Below are 24,351 nucleotides of genomic sequence, written 5' to 3'. Positions count from 1 at the left end.
TCACAGAGCACATCTTCTACGACCTACGTCTCGGTCAGGCACGGGCTCCCAAAAACTTTATTTTAAGTAAGTCATTGATTCAGATGGATTGAACAAATGAAGTGATCAGATTTTTGCCCCAAGATGGGTTTTAAGCCGGCAATGTTACTGAAAGAGTGAACACGGGTTACTCACTTGAATTCTAGAATATTAATCTCCAATTTCTGTTCCAATTGATCGCACGGAGGCTGTGGAATGACCCGACTGTACCCGGCTTCCTCCTGAGTGGAGATGGAAATAATCGGGAAAATTAAAATTAGGGAGAAGTATCAGTATTCAGGGCAGCCACGGTGGTAGAGTTGCTGCCTTACAGCGCTTGCAGTGCCAAAGTTCGATCCCGACTACGGGTGCTGTCTGTACCGAGCTTGTACGTTCTCCCCGTGACTTGCGTGGGTTTTCTCCGAGATCTTGAGTTTCCTCCCACACTCCAAAGACGTTCAAGTTTGTAGGTTAATTGGCTTGCTATAATGTGTAGGACAGTGTTAATGTGCGGGGATCGCTGGCCGTTGAGGACTCGGTGGGCCGAAGGGCCTGTTTCCGCGCTTATCTCTAAACTAAACTAAACTTCAATGGCATTCAGTTTGCAGAGCAAGAAACAAGGAACTTCAGGTGGCGACTCATGCAAGAGTCATGAAAGGTCAAGAGTGTTTTATTGCCACATGTCCCAGATAGAACAATGACATTCTTACTTGCAGTAGCACAACAGAATATGTAAACATAGTGCTCTGTAAACAATATAATAAATGAGAAAAACAAAGTTCAGTGCGTGAACCAAATGTATGTTATGTGCTACAAATATGCACACACACACACACACATGGACAGGTGCTCCTCGACTTACGATGCTTCGACTTACGGCATTTCGACTTTACGATGGTGCAAAAGCCATATGCATTCAGTAGAAACCGTACTTCAAATTTTGAATTGTGATCTTTTCCCGGGCTAGGCTATGATGTTGGGTAGGTTAGGTGGCTGTGATGTTGGGTAGGCCAGGCTAGGCTATGAATTTGGGTAGGTTAGGTAGCTATGATGTTGGGTAGGTTAGGTGGCTATGATGTTGGGTAGGTTAGGTGGCTATGATGTTGGGTAGGTTAGGTGGCTATGATGTTCAGTAGGTTAGGTGGCTATGATGTTGGGTAGGTTAGGTGGCTATGATGTTCAGTAGGTTAGGTGGCTATGATGTTCAGTAGGTTAGGTGGCTATGATGTTCAGTAGGTTAGGTGGCTATGATGTTGGGTAGGTTAAGTGGCTATGATGTTGGGTAGGTTAGGTGGCTGTGATGTTGGGTAGGTTAGGTGGCTATGATGTTGGGTAGGTTAGGTGGCTATGATGTTGGGTAGGTTAGGTGGCTATGATGTTGGGTAGGTTAGGTAGCTATGATGTTGTGTAGGTTAGGTAGCTATGATGTTGGGTAGGTTAAGTGGCTATGATGTTGGGTAGGTTAGGTGGCTATGATGTTGGGTAGGTTAGGTGTATTAAATGCATTTTCGACATGATATTTTCGATTTACGGTGGGTTTATCGGAACGTGCTGGAGTAACTCAGCAGGTCACTGTCTCTGGAGAACACGGGTAGGCGATCCATGTTCTCCAGAGATGCTGCCCGACCTGCTGAGTTTTATTCCAGAACTTTATGTCCTTTGGTGCACAATAATAAATGTCCTTGTTAAGATCCCAAGGTCATTGTGGATGATAACCAAATAATGGGGTGGTCAGCTCTGATTAAAAAGGATGCTTGGTCCGTCCCCTAACAGGCTCCAAAAGTGAGATAAACTCACCTCGTCCGCCGGTGGGTAGAGACAGCACATATCCGTCAGCCTGCCAGATTTACGTTTTTCTTTATTCCTCAGGTCAACCTCCTCTGGTGTGATGGGCTGCAGCAGATCGTCAATGAAAACTTCTGCAGCCTCAGTCTGTAGCTCAGCTGCCTGCTGCCCGGCCGAGGTCTGCACAAGGACACACAGATCATAAGGTCATAAGGAATAGAAGCAGAATAAGGCCATTCGGTCCGTCAAGTCTACTCCGCCATTCAATCATGGCTGATCTAACTCTCCCTCTCAACCCCATTCTCCTGCCTTCCCCCATAACCTCAGACACCCACACTAATCAAAAATCCATCTATCTCTGCCTTGACAATATCCACCGACTTAGTCTCTACAGCCTTCTGCGGCTATGAATTCCACAGATTCACCAGCCTCTGACTAAAGAAAATTCTCCTCAACTTCTTCCTAAAGTAACGTCCTTTAATTCTAAGTCTATAACCTCTAATCCTAGACTCTCCCACTGGTGGAAACATCCTCTCCACATCTACTCTATCCAAGCCTTTCATTATTCTGTTTGTTTCAAAGAGGTCCCCCCTCATTCTTCTAAACTCCAGCGAGCACAGGCCCAGTGCCGACAAACGCTCATCATAGGTTAAGCTACTCATTCCTGGGATCATTTTTGTAAACCTCCTCAGGACCCTCTCCAGAGCCGGCACATCCTTCCTCAGATATGGTGACCCAAATAACTCACAATATTCCAAATGCGGCCTTACCAGCACCTAATAGAGCCTCAGCATGACATCCCTGTTTTTGTATAGAAGCCCTCTTGAAATAAATGCCAGCATTGAGTTTGCTTTCTTTACTATCGATTTAACTAATTTGAGGAAGGACATCCTTGCTATTGAGGGGAGTGCAGCGTAGGTTCATGTCGTTAATCCCCGGGATGGCGGGGTGGTCATATGAGGAAAGATTGGAAAGACTGGGCTTGTATTCACTGGAATTTAGAAGGTTGAGAGGGGATCTTATAGAAGCGTATAAAATTATAAAAGGACTGGACAAGCTAGATGGAGGAAAAGTGTTCCCAATGTTGGGGGAGTCCAGAACCAGGGGCCACAGTCTAAGAATAAAGGGGAGGCTATTTTGAAACTGAGATGAGAAAAAACTTTTTCACCCAGAGAGTTGTGAATTTGTGGAATTTTCTGCCACAGAAGGCAGTGGAGGCCAATTCACTGGATGAATTTAAAAGAGAGTTGGATAGAGCTCTAGAGGCTAGCGGAATAAAGGGATATGGGGAGAAGGCAGGCACGGGTTACCGATTATGGATGATCAGCCATGATCACAATGAATGGCGTGCTGGCTCAAAGGGCCAAATGGCCTCTTCCTGCACCTATTTTCTATGTTTCTATGAATTGCAGGAGAGGAGAGGAGAGGAGAGGAGAGGAGAGGAGAGGAGAGGAGAGGAGAGGAGAGGAGAGGAGAGGAGAGGAGAGGAACGGAACGTCAGTTCGGGGGAACCGCCCCAGTACATCGAACGCGCAGGCCGACCGGACTTTGAATAATGGCCGTGCCCGAATATGTGAGAAATGCAAAATGAATTTCACTGTGACCAATAAAGCACTGTTGACTATTCTTCAATACTGTGAGTGCATCAGCCAAAGTGAACTCCTGCAGAAAGATAGACACAAAATGCTGGAGTAACTCAGCGGGACAGGCAGCATCTCTGAAGAGAAGGAATGGGTGACGTTTCGGGTCAAGGTTCCTTCTTCAGACCCGAAATATCACCCATTCCTCTCCAGAGATGTTTATTGTCAAGGATTCAGGACTCTGCCTGTCCCGCTGAGTTACTCCAGCTATCCAGCTATCCAGCTATTTGTGTTTAGTCTTTGTAATAATATATATATATATATATACATATATATATATATATACATATATATATATGTTTATTAATTGTGCATACCGGCACCTTTTCCACAAAAAAAAAGACCACAGCACTACACTAAGATAGTCGTTGACCGACCCTGACAGTTGTCTTCCCCATCAGAGCTCTGCAAATGGATTATTTTATGTGTAATATTTATAGACATTTGAAGCCAGACATTTAAAGGTCATGTCACTGGGGAAAAAGTGATGAAGATTAGGGGTGGGACATAGGCTGGACAGAGGCTGGAGATGAAACTACAGAAAGTGCGAGACAAAAGCATTTAAGAGTTGCGAATTCTGATGTTAGGGGAAAGAATATAGGTGGAAGGGGATGAGGAGGGGAGAAATATGCGTGAGTCCAGGTGGGGCACAGTGGAGATAGTAGAGTTGCTGCCTTACAGTGCCAGAGACCCGGGTTCGATCCTGACAATGGGTGCTGTCTGCACACAGTTTGCACGTTCTACCGGTGGCCACGTGGGTTCCGGTTTCCTCCCACGCTCCAAAGACGTGCAGGTTTGTAGGTTAATTGGCGTTTGCAAAAATTGTAAATTGTCCCTCGTGGGTGTAGGATGTTGTTGGGGTCCGGGGATCGCTGAACGGCACGGACCTGGTGGGCCGAAGGGCCTGTTTCCGCGCTGTTTCTCTCAACTAAACTAAACCTACCTGCAGACCTTGCATTTCCAAATTAAAGCTTTCATCGCATTCAAAGATCTGATGAGGAAGGTTCAGCCCTTTCCGTCGACTCTCCGTATTGCACTTCTGATAGCTGGGAAGGTAAACAAGAACACAAGTTATTCTGCACCATCAGGGCCTGACTTAAGCTGGCAGTGACAATGAATCAAAGAGAATCTGTTAGTACCATACTCAGGCATAACCACCACATTCGCACAAAGGGTGGTGAGTGTGTGGCGCAAGCATTGGAGGGCAGGTGGATCTTATAGAGATGTATAAAATCATGAGAGGAATAGATCGGGTCGTTGCACTTGCCCAGAGCAGGTGAATCGAGAACCAGAGGACATAGGTTTAAGGTGAAGGGGAAAAGATTTAATAGGAATCTGAGGGGTAACCTTTTCACACAAAGGGTGGTGGGTGTATGGAACAAGCTGCCAGAGGAGGTAGTTGAGGCTGGGACTATCCCAACGTTTAAGAAACAGTCCGACAATTACATGGATAGGACAGGTTTGGAGGGATATGTATCACTCTATGACTCTATGAAACATCATTTCAGCTAATGGAGCAAGGGGCAAGTTGACCCAAATATCTGAACATTATTATTTTTCTAAGATAGACACAAAGTGCTGGAGTAACTCAGCGGATCAGACAGCATCTCTGGAGAAAAAGGATGGGTGGCATTTCAGGTCGGGACCCTTCTTCAGGCTACTCAGAGAGGAGAGAATATTTTTCAATATGTACAATAAAAAAATTGTGTTTGATATTTTCCTTATTCAAATGTCACGTGGTTCAAAACGTATACCATTTGCCTCTCTGGAAAAGAAATAGCCACGCCGTCTGATGAAGGGTCTCGACCTGAAATGTCACCTATTCCTTTTTCTCCAGCAATGCTGCCTGAACTCGCCGAGTTTCTCCAGCATTTTGTGTCTATCTTAGCTATACTGTTTTGTTATGTTCTGGTCCTCGATTCACCTACTCTGGGCAAGAGACTCTGCGCATCTACCCGATATATTCCTCTCAGGATTTTTTACACACCTCTATAAGATTCTCCTGCGCTCCAAGGAATCGAGTCCCAGCCTGCTCAACCTCTCCCTGTAGCTCGGACCCTCTAGTCCTGGCAACATCCTCGTAACTATCCCCTGAAAAATATGGTTTCATTACATACCTCCTGCTAACCATCAGCCAGCCCTTGGTGTAGGTCTCCACACATGATCTCACCTGTGGAGTCAGGTTATTCCTGTCAAGGAAGAACATAAAGAATATTATCCATCCATCCATCTATCTATCTCTAAAACTCTGTGTCCGTGTGTATGTGTGTATGTGTGCAGCATAACTTTTGTCGCTCGCACAGCCAAAACGGCACACCATAGCGCTACATTTTGTTGCACCACCATACTCACCATTAGCCTGGCCAAATATAAAAAACACTCTCATTCAAATTGAAGCTATATTTTTAAAGCTAGAGAGATTTATAGTTTAAAGGTTTGGCGCAGCAGCGGGTTGGTTGGCTGGCGCCAACCAGGCTGCTGCTGTTGCCGCGTCCCCAGTCCCCTGTCCCCATGCTCGCCGCTCTCACACAGGTGTTCTTCTCTTCGTCCATTGGTCCCCCGCAGGTGGGCGTGTCTCATTCCTCCTTCAATCCACAAAATAACAGCCCCACACTCCCTCGCCTTTGCTTCTTACACTGCCCCCTTTTTTTCTTTTTTTTTTTGCCCATTAAACATCGTCACCATCTTTTTACGGAGCGGAGGAACCCGCCGGCAGCTGCGGCACCCATGGCAACGGTACTGTAGGCCGCAGCGCCACCCAGGGCAACGGCGCTGTCGGCCGCAGCGCCACCCATGGCAACGGCGCTGTCAGCCGCAGCGGCACCCATGGCAACGGCGCTGTAGGCCGCAGCGGCACCCATGGCAACGGCGCTGTAGGCCGCAGCGGCACCCATGGCAACGGCGCTGTCAGCCGCAGCGGCACCCATGGCAACGGCGCTGTAGGCCGCAGCGGCACCCATGGCAACGGCGCTGTCGGCGCAGCGGCACCCATGGCAACGGCGCTGTAGACCGCAGGCTCCGGGTTAGCACTGATTCACCCGAGAGGTTTTCCTCTCATCTTCCTTTCCCATCCCATCCCCTGAGGCCGTCCCGCCTCTCCTTCCCTCCATCTCGCCCCTCCCTCCCTCCCTCCCTCCCTCCATCCCCTCCCTGTGGAAGCTGGTGTACTTGTTGTACACGGCCGTGCATCCATAAGCCGCGCAACTGGTCGGCATTATCTTTAAAAATAACAAACCCCCCCCCCCCAAAACCTCGTACACAAAATAAAGCCAAGTTGCCATCACGCATTTGTAATGCCTCTGGTGCCTTTTTCCTCCTCCCCTTCGTTTCTCTCTCTCTCTCTCTCTCTCTCTATCTTGCTTTCCTTCCCCCTACCCAACCTCGTTTACTGATGGCGAGTTGGTGAGTAGAGACCTTGCTGTGGGTGGGTGGGGAAAGTGGGACATTCACGTTTAAGTGCATGGCGTGAGCAGGGACATCTTCCCCCTCTCCTCTCCTCTCCTCGGGCAAACGCCATATTCCAGCTCAAGGTAGGGTGACGTTTGTTTTACCTTGAATACAACACAAAAGTGCAGGGGCAACTCAGTGGGAAGTTGGGAAGGAATTCCCTCCAAAGATGCTGCTTAAACCACACAGTTCGTCCAGCACTTTTAAGCTCAACTCAAAATTTCCAACATCTGCAGTTCCCTGTATTTGTCTCTCTCTTTGTTTTTCTTTTAACCTTGGCTGTACTTAGGCAGGAGAGTGCGGAGGATGTAAGATAAATTGCATCTTGTTCTCATTGGAGGCCCGAACACTTGTATGTACAGAACAATTTAAAAAAAAAAAATTGGCATCTCCTGTCTACTGTACAATTCAATGATAGATCAGCCATGATATTATCTATTTACAACTTGCCCTCCCTGACAATTGCCACACTTTGGGAGGGTTTGGTGGTATTAAATTAAACCTTTATAACAATACTAAAAGTATAAACAATAATAAGTGTAATCTTATAAGAGTGGTATTCTTTAAAAAACCTTTTCAGTTATTCAAAGTTCAATAGTTAGCAAAAAATATAATTTAAATATATTTTAAAAAATCAAAATTAAACGCAAACCAAATTTTAACTTTTAGTATAAATGTCTGTTCAAATGTTTCTGGTTTTATGTATTTCCTTTTTTTCATTCTACCCCTTCCCTTGTACTTTAACTCTTTTCTATATTTCTTAAATTCATTATTTTTAACAGAAATCTTAATTTCACTGGCTAAACAACTGACAAAACCTCCCTTGTTCTCAAGGCAGACAACTGCACATTTTCACTGTCATAAAGAGAAATAAGTACTTACTGACATCATCCACAGACAGATAAAACGCTAACAAAAGATACGTCCAATATTCTATGCTCTTCCATGACAGAGCAGATAGCTTCTCTTTGTTAGTTCTTCAATCAGTTTTAATGCTGAATATAGATAATATCTTCAGGAATACAGGCCTAGCCAACACAACTACCCACTATAGTCCCTAATCATCGTTGCTAATTAGCATTTTATGCCACTCCAGGGTCATATTTCCTTCCTGGTTTATTTACCGGCACTGAACAAAATAATCTAGAAGAGAGTGCACGCATTAATTTTAGAGTTGTATCCTTGATGTTATGGCAAAAATCTATTTGACCTTTTTATATATTTTGCCTTTCCACAAAGGGTTCTTCAGTTAGATTCTTGCTCGTCCATAGTTCTTGTCTTCTTGGGGAAAAAAAATCTGTGGTGTTTAATTAGAATCCAAAATGGATGACTCCACATTCAATGCTGAACTCCATTGTCATCGTTTTCATCACTCCCAGTTTGTTAATGCCGTTTCTCAATTTTCTGTTTCTATCTACACTATTTACTGCATGAGGGTGTTGATCTGAAAAGTCACCTATCCATATTCTCTTGAGATGCTTGACTCACTGGGTTACTTCAGCATTTTAAAAAAATCTTTCTTTGGTAAATCAGCATCTGCAGTTACTTGTTATTACACTATTTACTGTTAGCAATGTCATTAAAAGGTTTTACTGGTTTGGGAACTATCCAAGTCTGCAAGAAATTGCAGTGAGGTGGGGATATAGTCCAGTCCGTTACGCAAACCAGGCTTTCCGCCTCTGACTCCATGTGCACTTCACGCAACCTCGGAAAAGCAGCCAACGTAATCAGAGACTTGTCTCACCCTGGTCATTCCTTCTTCTCCCTGCTCTTTTTGGGCAGATCCCCATCTGTTATCAGGATTCTGAATAGTCCTTCCATAAGCTAGGGCACTGTCCGATTCACTTGAGATGTGACCTCTACTACTTGAGACTGCTTCTCCATCACGCAAAAGGGCCAGTATCCTTCGATTCATCGAGAACACATGACGGACATATTCTTCCTTCCTTCAAAGACGTCTGCATAGAAAGAGGTTTGTTGCAAACTGACAACCATTGGCAACAGACGATGGAAGATGCTGAACGGACAAGACTTCCCGAAGCAATGAGAGATTTGTTTGTTTTGCTGACGATTGCTGAGATCAACACTTCTCGACAATTATGGGATCGCTTCAAGAATTCAATGTCTGAAGATTACCTTCAAAGAGAACGGAGAACAATCGATGATCCAAATATCATGATTGATGAGAGGCATCATGATCAGGCTTTGTTGTATATTCAAGACAAGCTTGTTGTATATTCAATTACAACAAGACACTGGGATACTTTCATGTGCCACTACCAAGACATGGAAGGATGAACCTTGATGGTGACAATCCAGAATTGCTGAGTGAACTGCTGTACAATAGACCTGAACAACAGTGATTTGTTGAAGAGAAGGAGCCTCTGCTGAATGCTGAGTAAAGAGCAGTGTATGACCATGTGTGCAGCTGCTTGGAAAGGAATGTTCCTTCAATGTTTTTCATTGATACACCAGCAGGAATGGGCAAAACTATTCTCACCAATTTGATCCTCTCCAAAGTTCGAGGTCAAGTTGATGTTGCTTTTGCTGTAGCATCCTCTGGTATAGCAGCTACATTGATGCCTGGTGGAAGAACTGCACATTCTCGATTCAAGATACCCATCGAAGTGACCGATAATACCGTGCAACATTAAGAAGAATTCCAACATGGGTCATTTGATCAGGAGTGTGAGACTGATTGTTCGGGATGAGTGCCCGATGATTAGGAGGGAGAGCTTTGAAGTGGTGGACAGAACTCTTTGACATCTATGCAAAAAGAACGATGAGCCTTTTGGCGGCATTCTTAACTTTTGTTGTGGCGATTTTCGCCAACTCCTTCCTGTTGTGAAAAGGGGAAATGATGCTGATGTTGAAAATTCCTGCATCAAGAAATCCTATTAACGTTCAAATTGTTATATTTTGTTATTCACATTTTAAACTTTAATAAATCCCTTTTCCACTTGCTGTGCCCGTCTGCCGCCCATGCGCATTAATACCTCCATGTTCGACGTCACCATGGAAACTCGACGGGCGGGAATGGCGGCGCCGCCAGAGAGCCCCTAAGAATGGAGGGAGGAGATAAGGGGGGATGGAGTGGGTGACTGGGGTGTGGGAGGGGAAGGGGGGAGTGGGTGGGGAAGAAGAGGGGTTGAGGGGATGGAGTGAGGGAGGGGAGGGGAGGGTGCTAGACCAATGCAGAAAAAAAAAAAAAATTTAAGAAAAATCACGATTTTCATTGAGATTTTTTTTTTTTAAGGCATTTATTTCAAAGAAATAAAATTTCCCCAACATCACAATGGCAACCCAATGAGTTATGGGCCCAACGGGTCCACTTGGTCTAGTATATTACTAAAAATCTCATCTTGTCTAAGTCTAAGGCCCCCCCCTCGGTCATGGCTAACCATGGGTGATGCATCCTGGTTGTTGGCTGCTTGCTCCAAACCTCGGTTAGAGCACCGTCGATGTGTGGTCGGATGCAAGCCTGGGTGATGTCATTTGAAGGACAGGCTGTTGCCCGTGCAGCATGTCCCCCCTCTCCACATCGCTGATCAATCCAAAGGAACAGCAGAGCCGTTACAGTTTGGCACCAACGCCGTCGCAGGAGCTGCCAGAACGAGGTTGTAGACAACGACAAACTGCCTTAGGGACTCCGACTCCGGATTTTTCTTGTAAACCTCATCTTGTCTATATATATGTGTGTGTGTATGTTCCCGAAATACAGTCAAAACGGTACACGATAGCGCAACAATTTTAGGCCCACCTTACTCATCATTCGCCTGCGGTGTGCAGTATCAAGTTTCGTTCAAATTGTTGCGCTATCGTGTACCGTTTTGGCTGTATTTCGAACACATAGCCCATAAAATGAACATCGCCATTTTGATCTAATACTTCCGTGTTCAAAGTTGTCATTAAACGCGTGTTTCGTTGAACGATGATTCCTGAGGTAAATGCTCAAATTTTCTTCAAGTTTGACCACTCAATAATATTAAAATTGTGTTTTAATATTAATTATTTTTTTTCCATCTTTTTTTTCCATCAACCGCTGTCACAACGGGAACCCAACGGTTGTTCTGAAAGGTACATGGGGAGGGAAAGGAAACAAGCCCTTCAAATGCATCGCAATCACCTTCTGTCCGATGTACCTCGCATCGGCAAATCAAAGCCAGTGATTTGAATTCTACACCCGAAAGGTATCACAAAATGCTGGAGTAACACAGCAGGTCAGGCAGCATCTAGGAGAGAAGGAATGGGTGACGTTTCGGGTCGAGACCCTTCTTCAGACTGATGTCAGGGGTGCGGGACAAAGGAAGGGTATAGGTGGAGACAGGAAGACAGAGGGAGAACTGGGAAGGGGGAGGGGAAGAGAGGGACAGAGGAACTATCTAAAGTTAGAGAAGTTAATGTTCATACTGCTGGGCTGCAAGCTGCCCAAGCGAAATATGAGGTGCTGTTCCTCCAATTTGTGGTGGGCCTCACTATGGCACTGGAGGAGGCCCATGACAGAAAGGTCAGACCTGGGAGTGGGAGGGGGAGTTGAAGTGCTCAGCCACCAGGAGATCAGGTTGGTTAAGGTGGACTGAGCGACAGTGTTGAGCGAAATGATCTCCGAGCCTGCGTTTGGTCTCGCCGATGTACAGAAGTTGACATCTGGAACAGCGGATACAATAGGTGAAGTTGCTACACCCAGTCACTTACAGAAATGTGATAGCCGTTTTGCACATAGAAGGGTCCCCCCTTCATTTTCGGCGGCCCCTGCCAAGTCCCCCCTCATTCTTGCCCCCCCCCCCCATCGTGCCATGTCCCCCCACCCTCCTTCGTTCCCAGCGGAAGCAATATTTAAAACCATAATAAATTCTTCAATTGTGAAGATCAATTTGGGATCTGAGGGAGAGGGAAAATCTAAGGTCGAACTAGTCCAAGGGCAGCTGGATGAGTAGTTAGTGTTAGAGAGTTAGATAGAGCTCTTGGGGCTAGTGGAATCAAGGGATATGGGGAGAAGGCAGGCACAGGTTACTGATTGTGGATGATCAGCCATGATCACAATGAATGGCGGTGCTCAAAGGGCCAAATAGCCTCCTCTTGCACCTATTTTCTATGTTTCTATGTGTTTCATAGCAGTGAGTTATAGATGCAATATGGACACATGGAGCACAATGAAAGTAACAGACAAGGGAGCAACATGTTACATCCACCTCGCATAGAGTTACCATGATTACAAAGGCATTTTACAAACACTTATAGGAGCAAAGTTATCAAACACAAAGCAATAGCTCACTGATGTACAATTACCTACATGTCTAGCACAAAAGTGCGCAAGAAACAACTTAAACAAATACAACCATAATGTGAAGGTTTAAGGTAAAGGGGAAAAACATTAATAGGAAGCTGAGGGGTAACTTTTTCACACAAAGGGTGGTTGGTGTACGGAACAAGCTGCCAGAGGAGGTAGTTGAGGCAGGGACTAAGCCAACATTTGAGAAAAAGTTAGACAGGTACATGGATAGGACAGGTTTGGAGGGATATGGACCAAATGCAGGCAGGTGGGACATGTTGGCAAGTTGGGTCGAAGGGCCTGTATCCACACGGTATCACTAAGACTCTATGACGCAAGCCATTGATGCAATCAGTACAGGGTAAACACACCATCTTACCCACACTAATATAGTCAGAGAGTGCTCAATCTGTGGAATTCATCGTCGCAGACTGCTGTGGCAGCCAAGTCAATGGGTTGTTTTTAAGGCGCAGATTGACAGATTCTTGATTAGTACGGGTATCAGGGGTTATGGGGAGAAGGCAGGAGAATGGGGTTGAGAGGGAGAGATAGATCAGCCATGATTGAATGGCGGAGTAGACCTGATTAGGCAAGTGGCCTAATTCTGTTCCTAGAACTTATGAACTAATCATACCATTAATCCACATTTAATTCAAAATTTGAACATTGTAACAAGACATGTCTCATATGCTACTTTCATGTTTCATTAATCTTCAGAAAGTTCCCCTTACCAGTTGTCTGGCTCAGCTGGAGTAGTGGTCTGATACTCTCGAGCAGATAATGTGACTTCAACGTCATCCTTTGGGTAGTCCACCAGATACTGAAATGGTTCCAACTCAGGGTTTGCCAACTGATTCTGGATGTGTGCCTCAATATCTAAGGGTTCCACGGGTTCCAAAAATAGTGGCTGAAAATCACACAGGTGTCAAAAGTTGGAAACGGAGGAGAAACTTGACATAGAGCTTCTCTGGCTAGCTCAGAGAGCTACAGACCCAAAGACATTTGGTTTAGATTAGAGATACAGCGCAGAAACAGGCTCTTCGGCCCACCGAGTCTGCACCGACCAGCAATCCCCACACATTAACACTATCCTACACACACTAGGGACAATTTACATTTATACCAAGCCAATTAACCTACAAAACTGTAGGTCTTTGGAGTGTGTGAGGAAACCGCAGATCTTGGAGAAAACCCACGCAGGTCACAGGGGGAACGTACAAACTCCGTACAGACAGCACCTGTAGTCAGGATCGAACCTGGGTCTCTGGCGCTGTAAGGCCGCAGCTCTACCGCTGCGCCACCGTGCCGCCCACATTAAAATATAGATAAACACGACAGGCAGGTTGCGGCTACAATCCATGTGGTCCTGAATTCTTTGCATGGATGTCTTTATTTATCAGGTATTGCTACTACTCACCATATTGCGTGTTGGTGAGATGCTGGTATGTTGCGCGTAGGTCAATGGAGTCCTTTTGTACTGTGGTGTAAGCATCCTCCCTTCACCTACATTTCCTTCACTGTAAACCAGACAAAGAAAGTTTTGTGAATGGACTTGTGGTGACAAAACATTGGTCTGGAAGAAGGTCAAAAAGATGGGGAACAACAGACGAGATGTGGAGGAACTTCCTTAGTCAGGGGGCCGATGAATCCGCCGAGTTCATTGCACAAAATGCTGGAGTAACTCAGCGGGACAGGCTGCATCTCTGGATAGAAGGAATGGGTGATGTTTCAGGTTGGGGCCCTTCTTCAGACCCCATAGCGCTTGATAATAATAATATAATAATAATAATAATCAAAACTCCGCTGCCCGTCTACTCACCCACTCCCCGATCCGTGACCATATCACCCCCGTCCTTTACAAACTCCACTGGCTCCCCATCCCCCAGAGAATCCAGTACAAAATCCTCCTCATAACCTACAAAGCCCTCCTGGCCCCATCCTACCTGACTGACCTCCTCCACAGGCACACTCCCACCTGCACCCTCCGCTCTGCTGCTGCCAATCTCCTGTCCCCCCCCATCCGGACCAAACTCAGATCCTGGGGGGACAGGGCTTTCTCCATCGCTGCTCCCACCCTATGGAACTCACTACCCCAAACCATCAGAGACTCCTCCTCACTCACCACATTCAAAACATCACTGAAGTCTCACCTCTTCAGCACTGCCTTCAACCACTGAAGGTCACCTCACCTTCTGTCTCCTTTCTCTGTTCGTTTACTTATTTATCTATTTATTCACTTCTCTATGTTCTAGAAATCCCTGTAAAGCGTCTTTGAGTGTTTGAAAAGCGCTATATAAATGTAATGCATTATTATTATTATTATAATAATAGGTAATATGCGAACAATGCAGAACAATGTTCTAAGATAATGGGAGTGGAGCTTTGAAATGGAAGAATGGAGGATGGGTGTCAATCTGGAGAACATTGGAATGATCAAATCTAAGGAGCAGGGTCAACAATTCAGCAGAAGGTGGGAACAGTTGTGGGTGAAAAGGAGCACAGGTGAATATTTGACGTTTTGGTAGAGGAAAGGATTCGGAGAATGAAAGTACCTCAAGGTCAAACGAGGCCCTCGGGTTGCTAAATACGGCTCTTACTTCAGTCAGTGGCAGGTGGAAGGGGGGCGGAACTGCTAAAGAGGAACAAATGGGTCCAGCACTTCGCAAATTTATTTCCACTGATAAAAGGGATTTGAGAATGGTATATATCACTTGATTCAGCGAACAAACAAAGTGAAATGGCATGAAAACTCATCGATGTGCCTTTAAGTTGGAAAAAATTACAACCAGACACGGAATTGTTCAAACAAAGCAGCAGGACAATCCAAGTGTCAGTAGAATGCTAGTTTAACTCTTTTTGCTGCGGTGTGGGAATAGGGAAGTGGACATCCTGATAAGGAACCGGTCACATTTTACCTATTGCTTTGTTTCCTGTTCATTGTAACACCAACCCGCAAAGTTAGACCATCAGCAGCCTTACACAAAATCTCAAAGCCCATCTGGATTGGGAGCCACATCTAGATTTTAGTGAGTAACAAAACTGCTCGATGTCCTGTCTCTCTGTCATTGAAGTTCCCCAAACCAAAAGGCTGATCCACTTTTCAAATACACTTTAATCTACAGTAAATCCAGTCTAGAACTATTTTGATAGGGCAAAGAAACAGTGTGACAGGTGACATCGCTGGATGGAAGGAAAGGGGGACATTTCAGGTCGAGACCCTTCTTCTCAACCTGAAATGTCACCCATTCCTTTTCTCTAGACTGCCAGTTCCGCTGAGTTACTCCGGCATTTTGTGTCTATCTTCGGGGCAAACAAGGATCTGCATTTCCTTTCTACACAACGAAACAGTGTGCATCCACACAGCCATTTCTATCTCATTTGCAATGTGCAATGGCATTATGTGTATCAGCGGAGCCATCATCAGGCAGTGTTTCAGATTGACAATAGACAATAGGTGCAGGGGTAGGCCATTCAGCCCTTTGAGCCAGCACCGCCATTCACTGTGATCGTGGCTGATCATCGACAATCAGTACCCCGTTCCTGCCTTCTCCCCATATCTGTTGATTAAGAGCTCTATCTCAATCTCTCCAGAGAATTGGCCTCCACTGCCTTCTCAGGCAGAGAATTCCACAGATTCACCACTCTCTGAGTGAAGAAGTTTTTCCTCATCTCTGTTCTTAATGGCCTACCTTATTCTTAAACTGTGGTCCCTGATTCTGGACTCCCCCCCAACATCGGGAACATGTTTCCTGCCTCTAGCGTGTCCAATCCCTTAATAATCTTATATGCGCCAAAGGCAACTTTCAGTTTGGAGTCATTCAAACTCGTCAAGAGGAGAAACAGTAGTTAGAGGGATTACAGCCCTGCCGTAGATACCCTCATGTGATCATCCAACCCGAAACGTCACCTATCCCTGCAGTTCAGAGATGATGCCTGACCTGCTGAGTTACCCCAGCATTTTGTCTCTTTGTTTTTTTTACAAATATGCCAAACTTGTTTCGTACAATGAAACATAACCTCATGTACGAACCATGCCAATATTTCAAAGAAAAGTCAATGCCTTGGAGTTGAATAAAATAAATAAGGCAAAATTTACTTTCTGTTAATTGGCACAAACACAAGTAAATCACAGACACAAGAAACTGCAGATGCTGGAATCTCGAATAAGACACAAAGCGCTGGAGGAACTCAGGCAGCATCTGTGGAAGGAATGGAGGAAGTTTCAGCTCAGGACTCCAGTTGAACAGAGCAAAGTCAAGTGGCTCATGTACAGTATCTACACCCCTGATACTAATCTAGTCTAGGACTAGAGGTCATAGCCTCAGAATCAAAGGACGTTCTTTTAGGAAGGAAATGAGAAGGAATTTCTTAAGTCAGAGGGTGGTGAATCTGTGGAATTCTTTGCCACAGAAGGCTGTGGAGGACAAGTCAGTAGATATTTTTAAGACAGAGACAGATAGATTCTTGATTAGTAGGAGAAAAACTGCAGATGCTGGTTTAAAACGAAAGCAGACAGAAAATGCTGGAGTAACTCAGCGGACCAGGCAGCATCTCGGGAGAGAAGGAATGGATGAGGTTTCGGGTCGAGACCCTTCTTCAGACTGATGTCAGGGGAGGGAGCGGGACAAAGATAGAATGTAGTTGGAGACAGAAAGACTAGTGGGAGAACTGAGAAAGGGGAGGGGATAGAGAGGGAAAGCAGGGACTATCTGAAGTTAGAGAAGTCAATGTTCATACCGCTAGGGTGTAAATTCCCCAAACGAAATATGAGGTGCTGTTCCTCCAATTTGCGCTGGGCCTCACTGACAAATGGAGGAGGCCCAGGTCAGAAAGGTCAGATTGGGAATGGGAGGGGGAGTTGAAGTGTTGAGCCACTGGGAGATCAAGTAGGTTAAGACGGATTGAGCAGAGGTGTTCAGCAAAACGATCGGCGAGCCTGCGCTTGGTCTCGCCGATGTAGGGAAGTTGACACCTGGATCAGCGGATACAGAAGATGAGGTTGGAGGAGATGCAGGTGAACCTCTGCCTCACCTGGAAAGACTGTTTGGGTCCTTGGATGGAGTCGAGGGGGGAGGTAAAGGGACAGGAGATGCAACACCTGTATTGTGTTTTAACAGCCACGCCCGTCACATCTTCACTGTGACAAATGATCGCACAAGATGGATAAGAGCATGTGAGCTCAGCCAATAATAAGTAGACATGCCAATAGCATTGGTAATCTAGATTTCATAGTTCATATAATTTTAAATTAGCAAATGATTACCAGACCGACGGCATCTGCTTTTTATATTAGCTGCACCGTTTCCTGTTCATCATGATTCCCCTGTTGATTATAGTGGGCTAAATCAGCAACAAGCAATGGCTACTAGAGCTACACCAGCAGATCCTACTACCAGGTGGGCAAGTGCATTAGATTGGTGCGTCTATGCAACAGCAATTGAGGGAATGAGGGACCCAAATAGTGTCAAGTACTGTGTGGGAAGGAACTGCAGATGCTGGTTTAAACCAAAGATAGACACAAAAAGCTGGAGTAACTCAGCGGGACAGGCAGCATCTCTGGAGAGACTGGAAGTCTGAAGAAGGGTCTCGACCCGAAATGTCACCCATTCCTTCTCTCCAGACATGCTGCCTATCCCGCTGAGTTACTCCAGCTTTTTGTGTCTGTCTTTGGTGTAAGGTATTGTTTTACCCGTTGTGTTGCAAGACTGTGAATTCCAACTATGCACATAGCAAACATCATAAATACACACCTGTACTAAAAAATAATTGGCAGGCTATGAATTCTTCTTTCGTATGTCAACTACACCAATCAAAAGTGGCAATTGGTGCTTCAGAGTACCGTAGTTGAGTCTTTGCTGCAAATTTTGCCAGTTCTGTAGAACTACCCAGGGTGAACGATGAGGACGTAAAGCAGGTCCCACCCCAGGCTATGAACAATGGTGAGATTGTGCAAGAGGATACAAAAAAGAGAGAACATTGAGGAGATGCAAAATGAGTAAACGGTGACATTTATATTTATTCTGTAAAACAATGGAATAATAATCAGCATTTTCTAACCTATTGGCCAGATTCAGTGTGAATATTGTACATACTTAGAATCATAGAGTGATACTGTGTGGAAACAGGCTCTTCGGCCCAACTTGCCCACACTGGCCTCCTGAGAGGGATAGATTGGGTAGACGCACAGAGTCTCTTGCCCAGAGTAGGTGAATTGGGGAACAGAGGACATGGGTTTAAGGTGAAGTGGAAAATATTTAACAGGAATCTGAGGGGTAACTTTTTCACACAAAGGGTGGTGGGTGTATGGAACAAGCTGCCAGAGGCGGGAGTTGAGACAGGGACTATCCCAACATTTAAGAAAGTTAGACAGTTATATGGATAGGATAGGTTTGGATGGATATGGACCAAACGCGGGCAGGTGGGATTAGTGTAGCTAGGACATGTTGACCGGTGTGGGCAAGGTCCTTTTTCCACACTATGACTCCATGGCCAACATGTCCCAGCTACACGAGTCCCACCTGCCCGCGATCCCCGCACATTAACACTATCCTACACACACTAGGGACAATTTACACATGCTGGAGTAACTCAGCGGACCAGGCAGCATCTCGGGAGAGAAGGAATGGGTGACATTTCGGGTCGAGACCCTTCTTCAGACTGATGTCAGGGGAGGGAGCGGAACAAAGATAGAATGTAGTTGGAGACAGAAAGACTAGTGGGAGAACTGAGCCAATTTACTTACATACCTGTACGTGTGGGAGGAAACCAAAGATCTCAGGGAAAACCCACGTGGTCACAGGGAGAACGTACAAACTCCGTACAGACAGCACCCACAGTCAGGATCGAACCCGAGTGTCTGGCGCTGCAAGCAATGTAATGCAGCAACTCTACCGCTGTACCACATTGCCACCCTGTGCAAAAGTATGAGTCACTATTTGGGCTGATAGGAATAACTGTTTTTCCGTGGTCTAAGACCTTAGAGCTCTGGGGTAAGAAAGTTTAGAAGAGATCTGAGGAAGATTTTATTTTTCAGCCAGGGGTACAAGTCCACCGTGGGTACTATTCCTGACCATCGTTGGTAGACCGAACAATTCTCAAGACTCCACACAGGTACAGTGTGGAGTGATGTACTTTGGCGATTGGAATAAAGGCGTGGACTACTTTCTAAACATATAAGATTATTAAAGGGTTGGAAACGTTAGAGGCAGGAAACATGTTCCCAATGTTGGGGGAGTCCAGAACCAGGGGCCACAGTTTAAGAATAAGGGGTAGGCCATTTAGAACGGAGATGAGGAAAAACTGGAGTAACTCAGCTGGTCAGGCAGCATCGCTGGAGAGAAGGAATGGGAGACCATTCTTCAGGTTGAGAGTCAGGGGAGAGGGAGACTAGAGATATGGAAGGGTAAGGTGTGAAAATGACAGATCACAGAGGGGGGGGGGGGCAGCAAGAGAGGGTATTGCAGAATTCGAGTTGGAGAGAGGAGGAGAACTTCTTCAAATAGACATACCTTGAGGAGATTTTGCAGTGGATCAGACAGAATGTGTAGGAAGGAACTGCAGATGCTGGTTGAAACCAAAGATAGACACAACGTGCTGGAGTAACTCAGTGGGACAGGCAGCATCTCTGGAGAGAAGGAATGGGTGACGTTTCGGGTCGAGACCCTTCTTCAGATTGAGAGCCAGGGGAGAGGGAGACGAGAGATAGACAATAGACAATAGGTGCAGGAGGAGGCCATTCGGCCCTTCGAGCCAGCACCGCCATTCAATGTGACCATGGCTGATCATTCTCAATCAGTACCCCGTTCCTGCCTTCTCCCCATACCCCCTGACTCCGCTATCCTTAAGAGCTCTATCTAGCTCTCTCTTGAATGCATTCAGAGAATTGGCCTCCACTGCCTTCTGAGGCAGAGAATTCACAACTCTCTGACTGAATATCCTTCCTCAAATTTGGAGACCAAAACTGCACACAGTACTCCAGGTGCGGTCTCACTAGGGCCCTGTACAACTGCAGAAGGACCTCTTTGCTCCTATACTCAACTCCTCTTGTTATGAAGGCCAACATTCCATTGGCCTTCTTCACTGCCTGCTGTACCTGCATGCTTTGTTTCAGTGACTGATGCACTAGGACACCCAGATCTCGTTGTACGTCCCCTTTTCCTAACTTGACACCATTCAGATAATACTCTGCCTTCCTATTCATATCATATCATATATATACAGCCGGAAACAGGCCTTTTCGGCCCACAAGTCCGTGCCGAAGATCTCGGAGAAAACCCACGCAGGTCACGGGGAGAACGTACAAACTCCTTACAGTGCAGCACCCGTAGTCAGGATCGAACCTGAGTCTCCGGCGCTGCATTCGCTGTAAAGCAGCAACTCTACCTATTCTTACCACCAAAGTGGATAACCTCACACATCCACATTAAACTGCATCTGCCATGCATCCGCCCACTCACACAACCTGTCCAAGTCACCCTGCAACCTCATAGCATCTTCCTCACAGTTCACGCTACCACCCAGCTTTGTATCAACTGCAAATTTGCTAATGGTACTTTTAATCCCTTCATCCAAGTCATTAATGTATATTGTAAATAGCTGCGGTCCCAGCACCGAGCCTTGCGGTACCCCACTAGTTACTGCCTCCCATTCTGAAAGGGACCCATTTATCCCCACTCTTTGCATTCTGTCTGTCAACCAATTTTCTGTCCATGTCAGTACCCTACCTCCAATACCATGTGCTCTAAGTTTGCCCACTTATCTCCTATGTGGAACCTTGTCCAGGGCTTTCTGAAAGTCAAGGTACACCACATCCACCAGCTCTCCCCTGTCAATTTTCCTAGTTACATCATCAAAGAATTCCAGAAGATTAGTCAAGCATGATTTCCCCTTCGTAAATCCATGCTGACTCGGAACGATCCTGTTACTGCTATCCAAATGCTCCGCAATTTCGTCTTTTATAATTGACTCCAGCATCTTCCCCACCACTGATGTAAGACTAACTGGTCTATAATTTCCGGTTTTCTCTCTCCCTCCTTTCTTAAAAAGTGGGACAACATTAGCTACCCTCCAATCTACAGGAACTGATCCTGAATCTATAGAACATTGGAAAATGATTACCAATGCGTCCACAATTTCTAGCGTCACCTCCTTAAGTACTCTCGGATGCAGACCATCAGGCCCTGGGGATTTATCAGCCTTCAATCCCATCAGTTTACCCAACACCATTTCCTGCCTAATGTGGATTTCCTTCAGTTCCTCCGTCACCCTAGGATCTCTTGCCACTAGAACATCTGGGAGATTGTTTGTATCTTCCTTAGTGAAGACAGATCCAAAGTACCGGTTCAACTCGTCTGCCATTTCCTAGTTCCCCATAATAAATTCCCCTGCTTCTGTCTTCAAGGGACCCACATTTGCCTTGACTATTTTTTTCCTCTTTACAGATATGGAAGGGTAAGGTGCGAAAACGACAGATCAAAGAGGGGGAGCAACGAGAGACGGTGATGCACAACTCCTTCAAAGTAGGCATACGTTAAGGAGATTTCATAGTGGAGCAGACGAAATGTGCAGGAAGGAACGGCAGATACTAGTTTACACCGAAGACAAGACGCAAAATGCTGGAGTAACTCAGCGGGACAGGCAGCATCTCAGGAGAGAAGGAATGGGTGACGTTTCGGGTCGAGACCCTTCTTCAGACTGAAGAAACGTCACCCATTCCTTCTCTCCTGAGATGCTGCCTGATCCGCTGAGTTACTCCAGCATTTTGTGTCTACCTCCAGGGGTGTTGATGTTGGTAACACTCTGCGCTGGTCTCCTACACATCTCAAACACTGTCTACGCTCCCAGCTTCTGACTCTGCCAGAACAGTCAGCCAGTATTCCCCGACACACGCACGCCATCTCACCTGTTCAACAGCTGCCAGTACTGCTGTTTATCGCCGTAAGTAAAGGAAGCCATGGTACTGACGGGGACGGGACGGTACCCGCTGCCGCCGCTTCACAGATGCCCCGAGAGGATTCTCTCTCTCCCTTTCCCCCTCTCCAAAAATTCGCAAAACCCTCAGCAAGAGAGGAGGGCGAAGGGAGGAGGTACTCGTGAGAGAGGGGCGATCACCGGCGTCGGGAGAGAGGCCATCAGAAGAGAGAAGAGACACTGAACAAAACAAAAATCAAAGAGGTGTCACTGGTGTGGAATGAAGGGCGGTGTCAAGGGAGGACGTTTCTCAGGGAGGGGAGAGACAGAGAGAGAGAGAGAGAGAGAGAGAGAGAGGCAGAGAGAGGGTTGGGTGGGGTGGGGTGGGGTGGCGACCTATCTAAGTGGTGGTGGGAGGGAGCAGTCACCAGTTCAAGCAACATGCCACAAATGCAGGAAAAGGTGAGACCTGCGTTGCTTCCTCGTCCGCGTTTGAAGATCAGACCCAGGGCAAAGTGAGAATGTGCATTGCACGTCTGAAGAAGGGTCTCGACCCGAAAAACGTCACCCATTTCTTCTCTCCAGAGATGCTGCCTGTCCCGCTGAGTTACTCCAGCAGTTTGTATCTATCTTCCATAGGCAGGCTGGGGTTAAGTCGTTGCGCCAAAAACTAGTTTAGCCAGCCCAAGCACGCAAAACCAGATTCTTTCCCTCCCCATTCTTGATTGCCAATAATGCAGCAGCAGTCTATGTAACCTCCCACCGCAGCTCAACGCCTGTACCTACTTCATTTTAGACTTTAGAGATACAGCGCGGACACATAAAAACTTGGCGCAGGATTAGGCCATTCGGCCCTTCGAGCCAGCACCGCCATGCAATATGATCATGGCTGATCATCCAAAATCAGTACCCCGTTTCTGCTTTCTCCCCATATCCCTCGATTCCGTTAGCCCGAAGAGCTAAATCTAATTCTCTCTTGAAAACATCCAGTGAATTGGCCTCCTCTGCCTTCTGTGGCAGAGAATTCCAGATTCACAACTCTCTGGGTGAAAAAGTGTTTTCCTCATCTCAGTCCTAAAAGACCGACCCCTTATTCTTAAACTGTGACCCCCTGGTTCTGGACTCCCCCAACATGGGGAACTTTTTTTCCTGCATCTAGCCTGTCCAATCCCTTAAGACTTTTATATGTTTCTATAAGATCCCCTCTCAAGTATAGTCTTTCTTGCTGGCTGGTTAGCACGTGACAAAAGCTTTTCACTGTGCCTCGGTGTCAATAAACTAAACTAAACTGAAACTGGATCAGCTGTGAGGAGAGTGCAGGCAGTAACAGGATCGTTCCGAGTCAGCATGGATTTACGAAGGGGAAATCGTGCTTGACTAATCTTCTGGAATTTGAGGATGTAACTAGGAAAATTGACAGGGGAGAGCCGGTGGATGTGGTGTACCTTGACTTTCAGAAAGCCTTCGACAAGGTCCCACATAGGAGATTAGTGGGCAAAATTAGAGCACATGGTATTGGGGGTAGGTACTGACATGGATAGAAAATTGGTTGGCAGACAGAAAGCAAAGAGTGGGGATAAATGGGTCCCTTTCAGAATGGCAGGCAGTGACTAGTGGGGTACCGCAAGGCTCGGTGCTGGGACCGCAGCTATTTACAATAAACATTAATGACTTGGATGAAGGGATTAAAAGTAACATTAGCAAATTTGCAGATGACACAAAGCTGGGTGGCAGTGTGAACTGTGAGGAAGATGCTATGAGGTTGCAGGGTGACTTGGACAGGTTGTGTGAGTGGTCGGATGCATGGCAGATGCAGTTGAATATGGATAAGTGTGAGGTTATCCACTTTGGTGGTAAGAATAGGAAGACAGATTATATCAGAATAGTGTCAAGTTAGGAAAAAGGGACGTACAATGAGATATGGGTGTCCTAGTGCATCAGTCACAGACAGGAAGCATACAGGTACAGCAGGCAATGAAGAAAGTCAACGGAATGTTGGCCTTCATAACAAGAGGAGTTGAGTATAGGAGCAAAGAGGTCCATCTGCAGTTGTACAGGGCCTTAGTGAGACCTCACCTGGAGTACTGTGTGCAGTTTTGGTCTCCAAATTTGAGGAAGGATATTTTTGCTATTGAGGGCGTGCAGCGTAGGTTTACTAGGTTAATTCCCGGAATGGCGGGACTGTCATATGTTGAAAGACTGGAGCGACTAGGCTTGTATACATTGGAATTTAGAAGGATGAGAGGGGATCTTATTGAAACATATAAGATTGTTAAGGGG

The 24,351-nt window shown here is 46.1% G+C and overlaps 1 protein-coding gene across 1 annotated transcript in view; it reads right to left on the bottom strand.

The window, feature by feature from the left end:
* LOC144607345 (dedicator of cytokinesis protein 7-like) overlaps window positions 1-22,116 on the bottom strand; it is a 160,536-nt gene extending 138,420 nt beyond the window's left edge. Inside the window, exons 1-7 of the mRNA XM_078424111.1 lie at window positions 22,064-22,116; window positions 13,580-13,679; window positions 12,894-13,069; window positions 5,561-5,632; window positions 4,387-4,489; window positions 1,816-1,983; window positions 175-260 (exon numbers count right to left, since the gene is read on the bottom strand). Coding sequence (XP_078280237.1) covers window positions 175-260; window positions 1,816-1,983; window positions 4,387-4,489; window positions 5,561-5,632; window positions 12,894-13,069; window positions 13,580-13,679; window positions 22,064-22,116 — 758 coding nt within the window. The remainder of the gene's footprint in view (window positions 1-174; window positions 261-1,815; window positions 1,984-4,386; window positions 4,490-5,560; window positions 5,633-12,893; window positions 13,070-13,579; window positions 13,680-22,063) is intronic.
* Window positions 22,117-24,351: the final 2,235 nt, after the last annotated feature.

Source organism: Rhinoraja longicauda, chromosome 28, assembly GCF_053455715.1.
Source record: "Rhinoraja longicauda isolate Sanriku21f chromosome 28, sRhiLon1.1, whole genome shotgun sequence".
Classification (NCBI taxonomy): Eukaryota; Metazoa; Chordata; class Chondrichthyes; order Rajiformes; family Arhynchobatidae; genus Rhinoraja; species Rhinoraja longicauda.
Note: the sequence above shows the minus strand (reverse complement) of the source record. Positions and strands in the feature narration are given on the sequence as shown.